Source organism: Scyliorhinus canicula, chromosome 12, assembly GCF_902713615.1.
Source record: "Scyliorhinus canicula chromosome 12, sScyCan1.1, whole genome shotgun sequence".
NCBI classification, from domain to species: Eukaryota; Metazoa; Chordata; class Chondrichthyes; order Carcharhiniformes; family Scyliorhinidae; genus Scyliorhinus; species Scyliorhinus canicula.
The window spans coordinates 146,806,614-146,821,603 of NC_052157.1; the positions used below are offsets into that span (position 1 = coordinate 146,806,614).

Consider the following 14,990-nt stretch of genomic DNA (forward strand, 5'->3'; position numbering starts at 1 on the left):
GTGGAGATGGAGCCATGTCTGTTTGCGGTGGCTTTTGGGGTATTGGAGCATCCAGAATTCTTTATTTTGGGGGGGGGGGGGGGGGGGGGGGGGGAGAAGGTGCTGACGCCCTGGCCTTCACCTCCCTGATTGCCCAGCGGAGGCTTCTCAGATGGAGGTCAGCTGCACCAACCAGAGCCTCAGACTGGCTCTCCGACCTAGAATAAAATTCACAATTAGGGTGTCTGAGGAGAGATCCTACCATACGTGGAAAAAAATTCACCGGCCTCTTTGAGTACTTGTCCATGACCGGGAGGGGTTTACAGGTAAGGTAGAGGTGCAAGAAGCGGAGGAGAGCACCCACACCATAGAGGGGAAAGAGGGAAATATGCCTTCCATACTGAAGGATGCAGGCATCCGCACATGAAAGATCGGCACAACATGCAAATGGTAGGTTGGCCCAGGAAACACAGAAATGAAAGGGGGCTCAGAGAATCAAGCCATCTGCCTCCTCGTGCACTATAACCAATCGAGGCAATCGAAGTAACTGGTGTTACTCTGTGCTGTAGTAGCTGTGTTGATATTTATACGTTAACTTGCTAGCTTATTTCATGTGTTTTTCTCATTCTCTGTTATTTATGGTTAGTTTATGTTTTTCTCCGTTATTAGATGACCATGTTTTTCCCATTATGGTCCATGTACACTCATGTAAATAATGAAATGCCAATAAAAACACTTTTTCGAGAAGGTTAACATGGAGCTTTGAATGGGTATTTTATTTCTACAGGGCTATGACTCGCCGCAGACAGTACGGAGAAGTGGCTAACCTCATGCAAGGAGTGGTGAACGTGTTGGAACATTTTCATAAATATATGGGTATTCCGCAGATCCGCCAACTCTCTGAAAGGTAAAGCATCAAAGCTTCTGTTCAACTTGAGGTCACTTCTAAAGTGGTTTCCTTGTAGAAGCAGCACAGATCTGGATTTATTTAAAAAGATTAGCAACTTGTTCAAATTCACATGCAGTCTCTGGTTTTTATGCCCGTGCAATTTGTCTAACCCTTGTTGGCGTATCTCTGCTGAAATGTTTTGTTGAAATTGGGGATAACTTTGTGTCCCCTTACTGCGCTTCCAAATAGGAGTGAGCAAACTGACTTGAACAGCTAACCTCTCGCCGGTTGGTTTCTGGGGATAGCTGCTGTTCAGCCTTGCTTGTCTATGTAGCTACGTGTGGAATTGACAGGACTCTTGCAGATGAATGTGCAGTACAAGCTCAATGATACAGAAGTCAAAAGGCCCATCTCTCTTCCTGCCCTTGTTTTGTTGATGAGCAGGGAAGAGTGTGTAGCAAGTCTGCACAAGCGAAATGGTTTTTCAAAAATATTGGTTCTTGTGACATGGCTGTCACTAGCCAGGCCAACATTTACTGTCCATCCCTGGCTGCCCTGGAGCAGCTGGTTGTGGTGAGCTGAATTCGTGGAACTGCCACGGTGTCGTTGGGTGAAAAGTTCTGGGATTTTGCTGTATTGACAATAAGGGAACGGCGATATATGTTCCAGTACAACTTGAGGAAAAGTGTTCCTACGCACCCGCTTCCCTTGTTTTTCGAGGCGGTGGAGGTAATTGGTTTGGGAAACGCTGTCAAAGAAACCTGGGTCCGTTGCTGCAGTGCTTCTGAGGACAGCATGCATTGCAATCTTGGTATGTTTTAAGTTGGTCGATAGGGTGCTGATCAAGTGGACTGTATGGTCCTGGATGGTATCGAGCTGTGGGTTAAATTCATGAACAATGCTGAGAGGTAAAAACATGGCACAGAATAATGAAAAAAATAAAGTGGACAGGACGTAGAAGTAGTCGCTGGAGTGAACAGTAGAGGGAAAATATAGCGTGGATAGGCAGAAGACTAAATGGAGTGATAATGTCATGAAACAAACAGGCACGAGTTTCTCAAGGATACTAAGAGAGAGACCAGATCAATGCAGCTGGAGAAGGAGAGTGCACATTGCCACAATAACTGGGCCTCTCGAGTTAACTGCACCACCACATGTAAAATGTGTGCCCACAATGATAGAATTGAATTGTATTACAATCCCAGCCGTGGCTCAGATATTGAACTGAAACCCCAATATTTTAGTTTATTTTAAGACTGTGTGGAAAGAATGATTCGCTCCGGGGGTTGCATGGAAAACAATAGGGCTTTGGTATTTCTAAAAGAAAACTTTATTATGAATACAATATTAAAATTTAAGCTCACTCTGGAAAATTACCTCATACAATTTCCCATTAAACAACAAGAAAAGAAACCTACAGCTCTCAATCCAGCTTAAAAAATCAGCAGAGCATAGAGTAATACTTGCTTTATAAAACAGATTTGGCTCCAGTTAGAACCCCTGCAGGTTATAGCTCAATGTCTTTAAATAGCTGCTCCAACTAGGTTGTTTCAGCGTCTTCCTTATCTTCAGACAAGACTGCTCTGCTTTGAATATTCTTCCTTTTAAAAAAAACTATCTTACTGGGCTAGAAAACTGCACTAACTTGTGGACTCTGTGGTAGCCGGATCAGACCTCGGCTCCTCTCTTTCCCAAAGCTTGTCCAAAAACTTTCACTGCCTCTCTGCCTTTCTGGGATCCACCCAGCAATGGTCTCATTTCTCCAAGTTGATAAACAAACCAACACTGCAGCTTCAAAAGCACATTAACTTCCCAGGGACCTCCCCCAGTCTGAACTCCACTTTCCTGTGGGTACATCCCTGCACACCCCCACCCGAGCACATCCCATCCACACACCACACACGTACGCACCCACATGCCCACACACCGCACAAGCGTGCGCGCACACCATACTCGTGTGTGCGTGCACACGCCACACTCTCACAAACGCACTCTCACAAAACCGCACACGCACACACCACTGACCACACACTGCAGACCACATACCGCACACCACACAAACACACGCCCGCACAGCACATACCACATACGGCGCACTTGCACGCACTCAGATGCAAACACCACACCCGTATGTGCACACCACCACCGCACGGGCAGACTGCATACCGCACGCCACATACACACATGCACGCACACGCGATCACCCGCCACACACACACACATCACCCCCCCCATACGCACCACCCCCACGCAATCACTCCTCCCACACACAATCCCCCCCCCCCACACACTCACACAAACCACCCCCGCACGCACCCCATACAAATCTATTCAATGACTCCACCTCATTGTTCAGGGGAGATAATTCCACAGAAAAACGACCCTCTGAGGGGAAGAAAATGTCTCCTCATCTCAGTTTTAAGTGGGAGACCCCTAATCTTTAAACTGTGTTCCTTAGTTGTAGACACCCGCATAAGGGGAGATATCCTCTCCGCATCCACCCTGTCAAGTGCCCTCAGGATCTTCTATGTTTCAATAAGATCACCTCTTATTCTTCCAAACTCCATTGGCTGTCGGCCCAGCTTGCTCAACCTTTCCTCGGTGTACGGTGGGAGTGAGATTCTCCTCAGTCGTTTGCAGGGACTGGATGCACAGCAGTGTCAAGAGGCCTGGCAACAGCTTACCTCCCCTCTCTTAGCAAGGAAATGGTGCAAGGCATCAAAACGCAGAGAAGAAAAGGCTGCTGAAGTTGAGTTTAAAATCTACTCTTGTCTAGTTTCCAAGATAGAATAATGTGAAATCCTTGGTTTTACATATATTTATTGTCACAAAAAACTATCTGAAATGATACTCGTGAATCTTTTGCAATTTGTTCTATTTTTGTGCTATCAGTACATGGCTTTCCGCACGGCTGTTTAAATTCTGATATTTTCCCCATCTGGCTCAGATGCTGCAATATGTGCCTAGTGATAACAGTAAACCTTTAAATGTCAGGGCTCTTGTAGAAGATAAGGATTTTTATTTGTTCCAGTTCAGAATAGAGTGATGTACATTTTCAACATTTACTGGGAGAAGAATGAAAGGCGATGAATATATTTAGCACGCTATCACATTTCTCACTGCATTATTGTAACATGCAGGCCAGGCTATTTTGTAGGCGAGTATGAAAGTCACCTTGTGCACGGCAATGTCTCACATTGGCAATGAGATACTTTTTTACCTCTGCTTGTTGAGAGGGACAAATGTTGGCAGAAGAGATTTAAAAAAAATTAATTTACTCGATCTGGGCATCGCTGGCTACACCAGCATTTATTGCCCATCCCCAGTTGCCCGTCATAAGTTGGTGCTGATGAGTTGCCTTCTTGAACTGCTGCAGTACCTGTGCTGTAGGTACATCCACAGTGCTGTTAGGGAGGAAGGTCCAGAATTTTGACCCAGCAACAGTGGAAGGGTGGGGGTTTGCGGGGAATCTTATGGTTCTTGCAGATGGGGGCCATGGTGGACATGGCAGTCAGACCAAAGTGCTGTCTCAGTTGGTTCCTTGTTCTCCGTGTGACCACTGCCACTAGACGTCTTGGCTGGGGGAATGGGAGTGAGGCTGTGGCCAATGCTTGGAAGGATGTCCCCATGCAGGAATTCTCCATTTTTACCCACTCCGCTCCTGGCTCTTCGACCCATCCTTGTACTTATTCTGCAGTAGCTGCCCAGTGGTAGATTACGAGGTTGGTGAGGGCCAGGCCTCCCATGTTCCTCTTTCTTTGTAGTAGTCTTTCTGATCTCTCATTCCCCCCCCCACAATTTTGGCAATTTCCACAGCTCTGATCGATCCCTCGAGTTCACGGGGAAGATTTTGCTCTTGCTCAGGATACGTTTGTAACCTGAGAAGGCCCCAAACTTCCGAAGTTCCGAGTTCCATTATTCCTTCCATGTGGTTTGAGACGTAGAGGAACAGGCCATCCGCATCGAGTGAGACTCTGTGCTCCCAGTCTCCCCTCTAGATGCCTCTCCACCCATTGGCTGATCTGAGAGCGATATCAGTGGCTCGATTGCCAGGGCAGATAGCAGCGGGGATAAAGGGCATCCCTGCTTCATTCCTCTGTGCAGCCGGACGTATTCAGAGCTGGTGGCGTTTGTCCGTACGCTCACTGTGAGAGCACTGTACAGTAGTTTCATCCACCAGTTGAAACCTGGTCCAAACCCAAACCGTTCCAGTACCTCCATGTGGTCCTCCATTCGACTCTGTCAAAGGCCTTCTCTGTGTCCAGGGAGATGATTACTTCTGGTGTTTCCTCCCTGGGTGGGGTCATGATCGCGTTCAGCAGGTGCCTGATGCTTGCCCTTAGTTGTCTGTGCTTGACGAAGCCTGTCTGATCCTCCGCAGCTACTTCTGGCATGCAACTCTCCAATCACTTTGCCAGGTCCTTCGCCAGGGCTTTGGTGTCAATGTTTAGGAGTGAGATGTGTCTGCAGACCTGTACTCTCCTTTTTAGGGATCAGTGATATTGAGGCCTCTGCCAGCATGAGTGGCAGGGTCCCTCTCAATAGCGTGTTTCTTTGCTTGGGCTCCTTGATGCCATACTCTGTCAAATGCTGCCTTGATGTCAAGGGCAATCACCCTCACCTCACCTCTGGCATTCAGGTCTTTTGTCCGTGTTTGAACCAAGGCTGTAATGAGGTTGGGAGTTGAGTGAACCGGGCGGAACCCTAACTGAGCGTCCGTTAGTTGGTTATGTCTGAGTAAGTGCTGTTTGATAGCTCTAATGAAAGCTTCTTCCATCACTTTGTTGATGATGGAGAGTAGACTGATAGGGCAGTTGTTGGCTGGATTGGATTTGTCATGTATCTTGTGTACAGGACATAAACGTGGACAATTTTCCACATTGCTGGGTAGATGCCAGTGTTGTAGCTGTACTGGAACAGCTTGGCTAGGAGCGTGGCATTTTCTGGAGCACCAAGTCTTCCCTACTATTGCCGGAATACTGTCAAGGCCCGTAACATTTGCCGATGCAGTGCCTTCAGCTGTTTCTTGATATCACGTGGAATGTATCGTGTTGGCTGAAGACTGACATCAGTGATGCTAGAGACCTCAGGAGGCGACCAAGATGGAGCATCCACTCGGCACTTGTTGCGAATGCCTCAGCCTTGTCTTTTGCACAGGTGTGTTGGGCTCCTCCATCATTGAGGATGGGATATATGTGGAGCCTCCCCCCTCCAGTGAGTTGTTTAATTGTTCACAGCTGAATATGGCAGGACTGCAGAGCTTCGATCTGGTGCGTTCATTGTGGAAACGCTTAGCCCTGTATATTGCTTGCTGCTTATGCTATTTGGTACACGAGTAGTCCAGTGTTGTAGCTTCACCAGGTTGACATCTCATTTTTCGGTATGCCTGGTGTTGCCCCTGGCATGCCCTCCCACACTATTCATTGAACAAGGGTTGATCCCTGGCTTGGTGGTAATGGTAGAGTGGGGTATACGCCAGGCCATGAGAGTCAGCTACGTTGCTGTGGATCTGGAGTCACATGTTGGCCAGACCAGGTAAGGAAGGTAGATTTCCTTCCCTAAAGGACATTAGTGAACCAGAAGCGTTTTTTACGACAATCGACAATGGTTTCATGGTAATCATTAAACTTTTAATTCCAGATATCTTATTGAGTTTAAATTCCACCACCTGCCGTGGTGGGATTCAAACCCATGTCCCAGATCATTACCCTGGGTCTCTGGATTATTCGTCCAGCCATTAGAATTTGTTGCTTTTCTTCAACTGGAATCTTTTCATGCCCGTCTGAGTAGAGAGATGGGGATTTGGTTTCACATCTGTTTCAAAGGATAGTCCCTCCAATGATGCAGCACTTCCATACCCCTACACTGAAATGCAACTTAGATTATGTGCTTAGATTCTGGTGGAACCTCTAATCTACTGATGTAATGCGGAGGCTGCGATTAACCTCTGACCAGCTTGGCCCAGTTAAGACAAGTTACCTATTTGAAGACAGCATGTTCAGATGGTGACTACATTTTAAGTTTATTGAATGTACCCTGTACTTAATGTTGCCATTCTACTTTCATATTAAGATGTTGAAGTTTGTTTATTGCATTGACTAAAGAGCAAAGGAGAAAAAGTTACATGATCAGCCCTCAAATGTTACAAGAGACCTTGGGGACCTAATTGAGAGAGAAAAGGTAACTAAAAACAGAATAAATGTTCAGAGCATGGAGCTAAATGTATTTGCGTGTGGCTAATCAGGACCGCACATTAATCAGGCAGTGCTGCATTGTTGGAAGTGCTGTTTTTCCAAATGAGACACAAATTCAAGGCTGTCTGCCTGTTGAGGTGGATGTATAAAAGTCCCATTTTGAAGAAGAACATTGAGTTCTATGAGTGTGCTGGGCAACACCCCATCCTCAACCAGCAACCCCAACCTTCATCACATTGCTGTTTACTGTGTGCAAAGCTGTTACATTTGTCAACATGAACAATTACTGCAAAATGTGTTGATGTGTTCCTCTCTGTGGTAATTTGAAGATGTAGTAACTTGACCACAAGAAAGGTAGTCGAACGTGAAATCTTCTTTACTTCAGAAAATATTGAGATGATAATACAGTTTGGCTTCAGGCAGCAGCTAAATGCAGCTGTACACAAACCCGTGCCAGTTCGCAATCCCAATGTGCATGTGCACTTTTGTTAAAGACATCCATACACATAATCAATTACGAAGCTGCTTATCAAAACACTATTGAAACACTCCATGACACTTCTCGCCCGTTAAATTTAAATTCCCCTTGAGGAGAGACGGCAACAAACATCATACACATGTCACAACGAATAATAATCTTTATTGTCACAAGTAGGCTTACATTAACACTGCAATGAAGTTACTGTGAAAAGCCCCCCAGTTGCCACATTCCGGCGCCTGTTCGGCTACACAGAGGGAGAATTCAGAATATCCAATTCACCTAAGAAGCACGTCTTTTGGGACTTGTGGGAGGAAACCGGAGCACCCGGAGGAAACCCACGCAGTGGAGGAAACCCATGCAATCACGGGGAGAACGTGCAAATTCCACACAGATAGTGACCCAAGCGGGAACTGAACCCAGGACTCTGGCACTGTGAAGCACCAGTGCTAACCATTGTGCTACCATTGCCGCTTTGCGACTACATTGTGATCGTAGAACCACTGGTGACACAGTAGACACTGGTGAGCCTTGCTTCAATTGAGCTGGACATGAGGGTGCAGAAGTAGGCTTGTTGTTAGTGAGAGGAAAACCTCAACCTCTCCCGGAATAGCGTCCACTGGCCGTGAGCAACAGGAACCGCTTTAATGCAGAATAACTCCAAGCTGCCATCGTTGGTTACTGCTGAAATTCCTGGCGGCATGATGGTGCAGTGGTTAGCACTGCTGCCTCACGGCACTGAGGAACCGGGATTAATCCCGGCCCTGTCCGCATGGAGTTTGCACATTCTCCCCGTATCTGTGTGGGTCTCACCCTTGCAACCAAAAGATGTGGATTGGCCATACTAAATTGTCCCTTAATTGGATAAAGAAAAAAAAGAAAAAAATTCCTGACATAGACACAGTCATCCGGACTGAAATGCCTCTCCTTCTGCGTTTCCTGTCTCCTTCCTACTCGCTCTGACATCTGGATGTAGCAGATCCAGATGAGACTTTGGCTTCGTACCCATCAACATTTCAGCTGGCCAAAGTCCAGTTGTTGTTTGTGGTGTGATACGGCACTGAATCAAGAACCGTGAGAGCTTGGTCCCAAAGAACTGGCTGTCATTCTTTTCAGTTCTTCTTTCATTGTCTGAACAGCTCTCTTTGCTAAACCATTCGACATTGCAAGGAAAGAAGCAGTACGCACAGGTAATGTCGCCATTGGAGCCACCTTCACCCCCAAAATCTCCGATATAACCCCCGAAAAAGCCTCCCAAAACTCCACCAATTTCGGCCCAGATCAGAATGTGTGTGGAGTTTTCTGGCCCACATTTATCCTCCACCTCAGGAAAGAAAAGATTCATTCGTGAAGCTGTCATGTACTCTTTGAATTGAATTAGCCTAAATCTTGCACGAGAGGAGGTTGATTTTATCCTCCGCAGGGCCTTGCACCATACCCCCGCTTCGAATAACCCCCCCCAGGGTCCTCCTCCCACTTTCATTTTACCTCCTCCACTGAGACCCTCTCCCTCTCAATTAACTCCCTATAAATATCGGAGACCCTACCCTCCCCTATCTCACCCTCAAGAAGCAATCCTTTCAAGCAACAACGGGGGTGGCAACCTCGGAAACATGGCCAGCTCCTTCCTCAAAGTTGCTGATTTTGCAAATACCTAAACCCATTGCCCCATGGCAACTGGAACACCTCCACCAACTCTCCCGTGATGTCCATTTCTAACCACTTAGAATCCGCATCCAGGATGACTAGAAACATATGACCCATAAAGGGTTCTGTAAAGTCCACATGAAGTCTAGACCAGGCTACACCCATGGACGGAGTGATGCTGGCGGCGCCATCCCTTGGGTTATTTCACATGCAGAACAGGATTTCACCTTGTTCTCCAAGTCCGGATCCATTTGTGGCCACTAAACGTACAATCTTACGAAACTTTTCATTCAGGAGGCATCAGAATGAGTCTCATGGACTTCATCTACGACTTACGAATGACCACTCTAGACCCCCAAAGATCACAAACCATTTTGCACACTCAGCTCATCCTTGCGTTTTGCATATGGTCTCAGTTCCTCAACATCTATAACAGGAGGTCAACTCTGCACAAGGAATCTTCCACCCGGGACAAAACAGGATTCCTGTCCATCCACTGTTTAATCTGTTTGACATTTACAGGAGAATTTAAAAGTTGTTCAAGCAAGAAAATTGTCTCCGGAGGAAATGCTGCCTTAGTTGGCGTAACCAGTAAGGGAAGCATCTGTGTTTGTACTGTTCTTCCCTGCCCTGTTGTACTGGTGGGCTGACGATGTGAGAGCCCAGCATTGTAATCTCATTGAGGCCATGGAAGGAATGCATCTGGACTCGCTAAAGCGCTCCTGAATGGCTTGTGATCTGTACATATGTTTTTTTTAAACAAATGTGGAGTCATTGTTTTCCAATTAAGGGGCAATTCAGTGTGCCCAATTCACCTACCCTGAACATCTTTAGGTTGTGGGGGTGAAACCCACGCAAACGCGGGGAGAATGTGCAAACTCCACATGGACAGTGACCCAGGGCCGGGATCCAACCTGGGATCTCGGTACCATGAGGCAGCAGTGCTAACCACTGTGCCACCATGCTGCCCCAATACATATGGTTAATGAACGCCTATAAAGGTATTGATGAAAACGTTTTGTAGCAAAAATGGTGGCTAGACCTTCCTTGTCTCGCTGCGAATATCTCTTCTCAGTTGTTGTCGGCAATCCACTGGTTCATTTGAACCGTCCTCCATCAGATGTGAGAGCGCTACCCCAATGCCACAAGGCGAGACATCACATGACAGAATTAACTCTTTGTCCTGATCAAAGTGAACCAGCAGATTAGCTGATTGTAGCAATGCTTTCACGTCCTTGAAAGTTTTCTCTTGTGCTGGCCCTCACTACCATTTGGTATCTCTGTGGAGCAACAGAAACAGCGGTGCCAACACTGTTGAAAGGTCTGGCAGAAACCTCGCGATAGTTCACTAAAGCCAGAAATAATCTGAGCTCGGACACACACTTGGGATTCGGAGCTTCCTTGATAGCTCAAACCTTTTCCTCCACTGCACAGGAGGGTAGACTCTGCACTGTGATTCTGTGACCCAGATATTCCACACTCTGTGCCTGGAAGATACATTTTCCACGCTTGAGACGCAGACCTGTCTCTGAAAATCTCCAACACTTGATCCAGACTGTTGATGTGCTCCTCCTCCGTTTTCCCTGTGATCAGGATATCATCCAAATAAACTGCCACACAGAAGATCCACTGCAACAGATTGTCCATTGTCTTTTCGCCAGACTGGAAACACCCCAAAAAAATAGACTGTTGTATTTGAATAAACCCTTGTCGGCGCTGTTTGTGACGTATTGTTTTGAGTCCTGCTCTAACAAGAGCTGTTGGTAGTCTTGGCTCATATAACGTTTGGAGCACATCTTGCCTCCTGTCAGAGGTGAAAACCGATCTTCTACCCTCTGCAATCAATAAGCGTCCAGCTTGAAAACCTGATAATGGCAAGTTTGTAATCTCCACATATACGTGTAATACCATCACTTTTAAGAACCAGTACAATTAGAGCTGTCCAGTGCAAAACCTGAATGGGGTCAATGATTACCTGCCTTTGCAGCCGCTCCAACTCCAGTTCCGCTTTGCCTTTCATGGCGTGGGGCACTATGCTGGGCTGGGGATCCACAAACAACTTAACTGTAGTGCCACGCAATGTACCCCATTAAGCTTTGAAAACCTCAGGATATTTCTCAGTGACATCTTCTGTCACTAGTGTGTGCCTTATCTCACTCCAGTTCAACTTAATTTACCTGAGCCAGCCACGCTCGAGTAGACTAGGCCCATGCCCTTTTAGTACCAGGAGCCAAGTTCTTGCTTGGCTGTTATGCAAAATGTTCATCTCAAATGCTCCAAGTAATAGTACAATCTCGCCAGTGTATGTTTGAATGTTGCTCCCTGCCTGAGTAAGGGCTGGTGCCTGCTTAGAGCCCCAAATCCTTTTGAAGGTCTCTTCACCATTGACAAATGCAGAGGCTCCTGTGTCCACCTCCATCTTAAGTTACTGTCCACTGACCTCCACTGTAGAATAAATAGACCCTGCGTGCACCTCACTCACATTGAACATGTTGTAGGAGCACTCCTGTCTTTGCTCTGTGCTTTCCAGGTGATGAGTAGCAGACCGAGGTTTCTTTGAATTTGAATTTCCTTGCCCAGCTTTTGACTTGCTCTTAGCATTCATGCACCTTTTAGCCAAATATCCCTTTTTGTTGCAATTGTGGCACACCTCCCTGAACTTGCAGTGATTGGTATATTGTGTACCTTCACATCTGAAACAGTTCGCTGTATTCATCTTTTTGTTTGCTGGCTCTTTTCTGACTTGATGCACTGCACCAATCTGTGCCCCACTATGTGCCGTTTGAATATCCTTTGCACTGTTGGCAGCCATTTCCATGCCCTAAGAAATTCCTGGAGACTTCATGAAAGTTAGTGTAACTTCCCTCAACAAACAACGTTGCAAGCTATCTTCATTAATGCCACAGACCAATTTGTCCCTGAGCAAGTCCTCTAACACTGCCCCAAACTCTGTGCTCAGAGAATTGATGGAGTTCAGCAACAAAAGCAGCCACAGACTGTCCTGCCTTTTGAAAATGACTTTGGAACTTAAAACGTGGACAGCTACTGAGAGTTTAGGATGCTGATGATTGTGAACGAGTGCAATTAACTCTGCAAATGAAATGTCCTCCGGTTTCCGTGGTGTTGCTAAATTCCTCATTAGCTTGTAAATCTTTTCTCCACATGCTCAGGAGAATTGAGCGCTTTTTACCCTTGTCTGCAATTCCATTTGCCAGGAAAAAGCATCCTAACCCTTCCACATGCTCAGTCCAGTCCTCATGCCCCTCCACAAACCCACTGATAGTCCCAAACGTAGCCATTGCTGGTGATTGCGTTGCTAACTAGCTACTCACTGTACAAAACTTTGTATTGCCACGCTGCACCTCAGATATTTTTCTTGTCCTTTTTAATCTTCATCGTCAGAAGGATGTGGTAACCTGACCACAAGAAAAGTAGTCTATGGGTTGTAAAGGTTAAATCTTCTTTACCTCAGAAAACATTGAGCTAGTAATATAGTTTGGCTTCAGACATCAGCAGGAGCTAAACATCTATGCATGAGCTCCTTGTGGCTCCCGATGATGTCACATGTGCAAGCACACTTTTGTTGAACACATCCATGCACAAAATCAAATAGGAAAATGCTTATTAAAACACTCTATAACACTCTCGGACATGATGAAATGCTATATAAATGTACTTCTTCTGTTGCTTTGTGACTTGAAAATGCTTGAACAACTTCATGAATCCCAGATGCCAGTGCTCAATTGCCATGGGTAAATGCTCTACATTTGTTGCCTATGCCAGATTCCTGGCAATTCTCCTTTTTTGGTAATGTGGTTCTCCCTTTCTGTAGAACCCCTACAGTGCAGAAGGCAGCCATTTGGCAAATTGAGTTTGCATTGACCCCCTGAAAGAGCTCCCCACTCAGACCCAGTGCCCCGTCCGATCCCTGTAACTCCACCCAACAGGTACAGCTTTGGACACTTGAGGGACACTGTGGTATGGCCAACCCACCTAAACTGCACATCCTTGGACTGAGGGAGGAAACCGGAGGAAATGCATGCAGATACTGGGAGAACGTGTCCCACACAGTCACCCAAGGCTGGAATCGAACCCGGGTGCCTGGTACCGTGAGGAAGCAGTAGTAACCACTATGCCACCTGTACCTCTTTCCACCCTTCTTCCTCCCTCATGGTTTGCTTGACTTCTATTGACACCATGTTGGTTTTACTCTCCTACTTTGTTGTCAATGTTTTTCGGGACAATCGTTTTCCCTCTATATGCTCCCCTTTAACTAGGTTTTGCCACTTTATGTCTTTCATGCATACTTTCATCCCCTTCACCCGCCTCCTGAAAATCCTGTTTAATTGAGTTCATCATCTGTTCCATTCCCATTTCCACCTTTAAACGTAACTGCAATCGCTGAACCGCAAATGTCCTCTTACTTCAGTTGGTCTCTTATTCCTTCCAGTAAAGTTGAAACACATCCAGTACTGCCTTTTGCGGGCAGCACGGTGGCCTAGTGGTTAGCACAACCGCTTCACGGCGCTGAGGTCCCAGGTTCGATCCCGGCTCTGGGTCACTGTCCGTGTGGAGTTTGCACATTCTCCCCGTGTCTGCGTGGGTTTCGCCCCCACAACCCAAAAATGTGCAGTGTAGGTGGATTGGCGACGCTAAATTGCCCCTTAATTGGAAAAAAAATAATTGGGTAATCTAAATTTTTTTAAAAAAGTACTGCCTTTTGCCATGTGTATTGCCTCATCTGCTGTTCACGGAGATCCTTTAATTATTTTATTTGTCCATTGGTCTGGGTGTTGTCAATGTTTGAGCTTCAAAGTAATCCCCAGTGATGGTCATGTAAAAATTCACAACATGAGTGAGGCAATGGCACTGAGATCAAGGACTGGAATGTTTGTTTTGGCAACCACCCAAACGTTTTAGGTATCATTTGTCTTTGCACTTTTAAGAAAGAATCACTTGAATTTCAATTTTGCCACAGATATGTCAAATATTTTTCAACTTCTTGACTGTAGATCTTTGTCTGAACACCTGACTTTTTCAGTAAATCTCTCTTCTGCAGATGTGTTGGTCAAACGTTTCACATCTCAATTGCAATTTTTAATTCTGTGCAGGTAGGCAGATTGCCTCCCTGTGAGAATTACACTTGAGTTATTTGTTCTTGGGGAATGTATTTTAAGTTTATTGATTCCTTTGAGCAGAGGAAATACTCCACTTGTTCCTCACTCCCCCTTTATTCGCGCTCCCTACTTCCTCAAACTCCCCCCTTTCTCACGCTCTTGCTCTGAGTCCTTCCTGTCCTCCCTCCTGCTGTTCTTTGTCCTCTGTTTTCTGATATGTGTAGAACCTGGGAAGATTCTGACTCTGTCCTGATTGCAGATCTAATCCACTGCACGACTAAGTGAGCATAGCTTTTACTGGCTGTAATTCAGACGGCATAAAAATGCGGCATACTGTTGTTTAAACAGTAAGAACAGGGTGTAAATCCTCTGGTTTTTGTTTTCAAATTTCACCATGGCCTCGCCTCACTCTAATGTTTGCCTTTGCGCCTCACGTTTCCTCACAGACCCTCACTCCTCTAGCATTTGACTTCTTACTCCCACTGCTTCAGCGTTGGTGACAGTTTATTCAGCCAATACATTCCTGCCGTCTGGAATTCTCTGCCAGGTTTTTTGCCTGCCCTGTGTTTTTTTTAAAAAACCTTCTCGAAACAGAAATTTCTGTTCTCCACCCTAATTTCTCCCATTTTCCCCCTTTCCCCATATCTACTGCTCACCCTGCACTGCAGCACGGTAGCACAGTTGTC

General features: G+C 46.1%; 1 protein-coding gene and 1 long non-coding RNA gene across 2 annotated transcripts in view; one reads left to right on the plus strand and one right to left on the minus strand.

Annotated features, from left to right (window-relative positions):
- vps53 (VPS53 subunit of GARP complex) overlaps positions 1-14,990 on the plus strand; it is a 269,146-nt gene that overhangs the window by 74,793 nt on the left and 179,363 nt on the right. The window contains exon 7 of the mRNA XM_038814428.1: positions 767-886. Within this exon, the coding sequence (XP_038670356.1) occupies positions 767-886 (120 nt within the window). The remainder of the gene's footprint in view (positions 1-766; positions 887-14,990) is intronic.
- On the minus strand, positions 737-4,137 carry LOC119975002. Its single transcript, XR_005462635.1, has 2 exons — positions 3,414-4,137; positions 737-1,744 (listed from the first exon to the last, which is right to left on the minus strand). It is a non-coding gene; the product is annotated as an uncharacterized LOC119975002 (long non-coding RNA).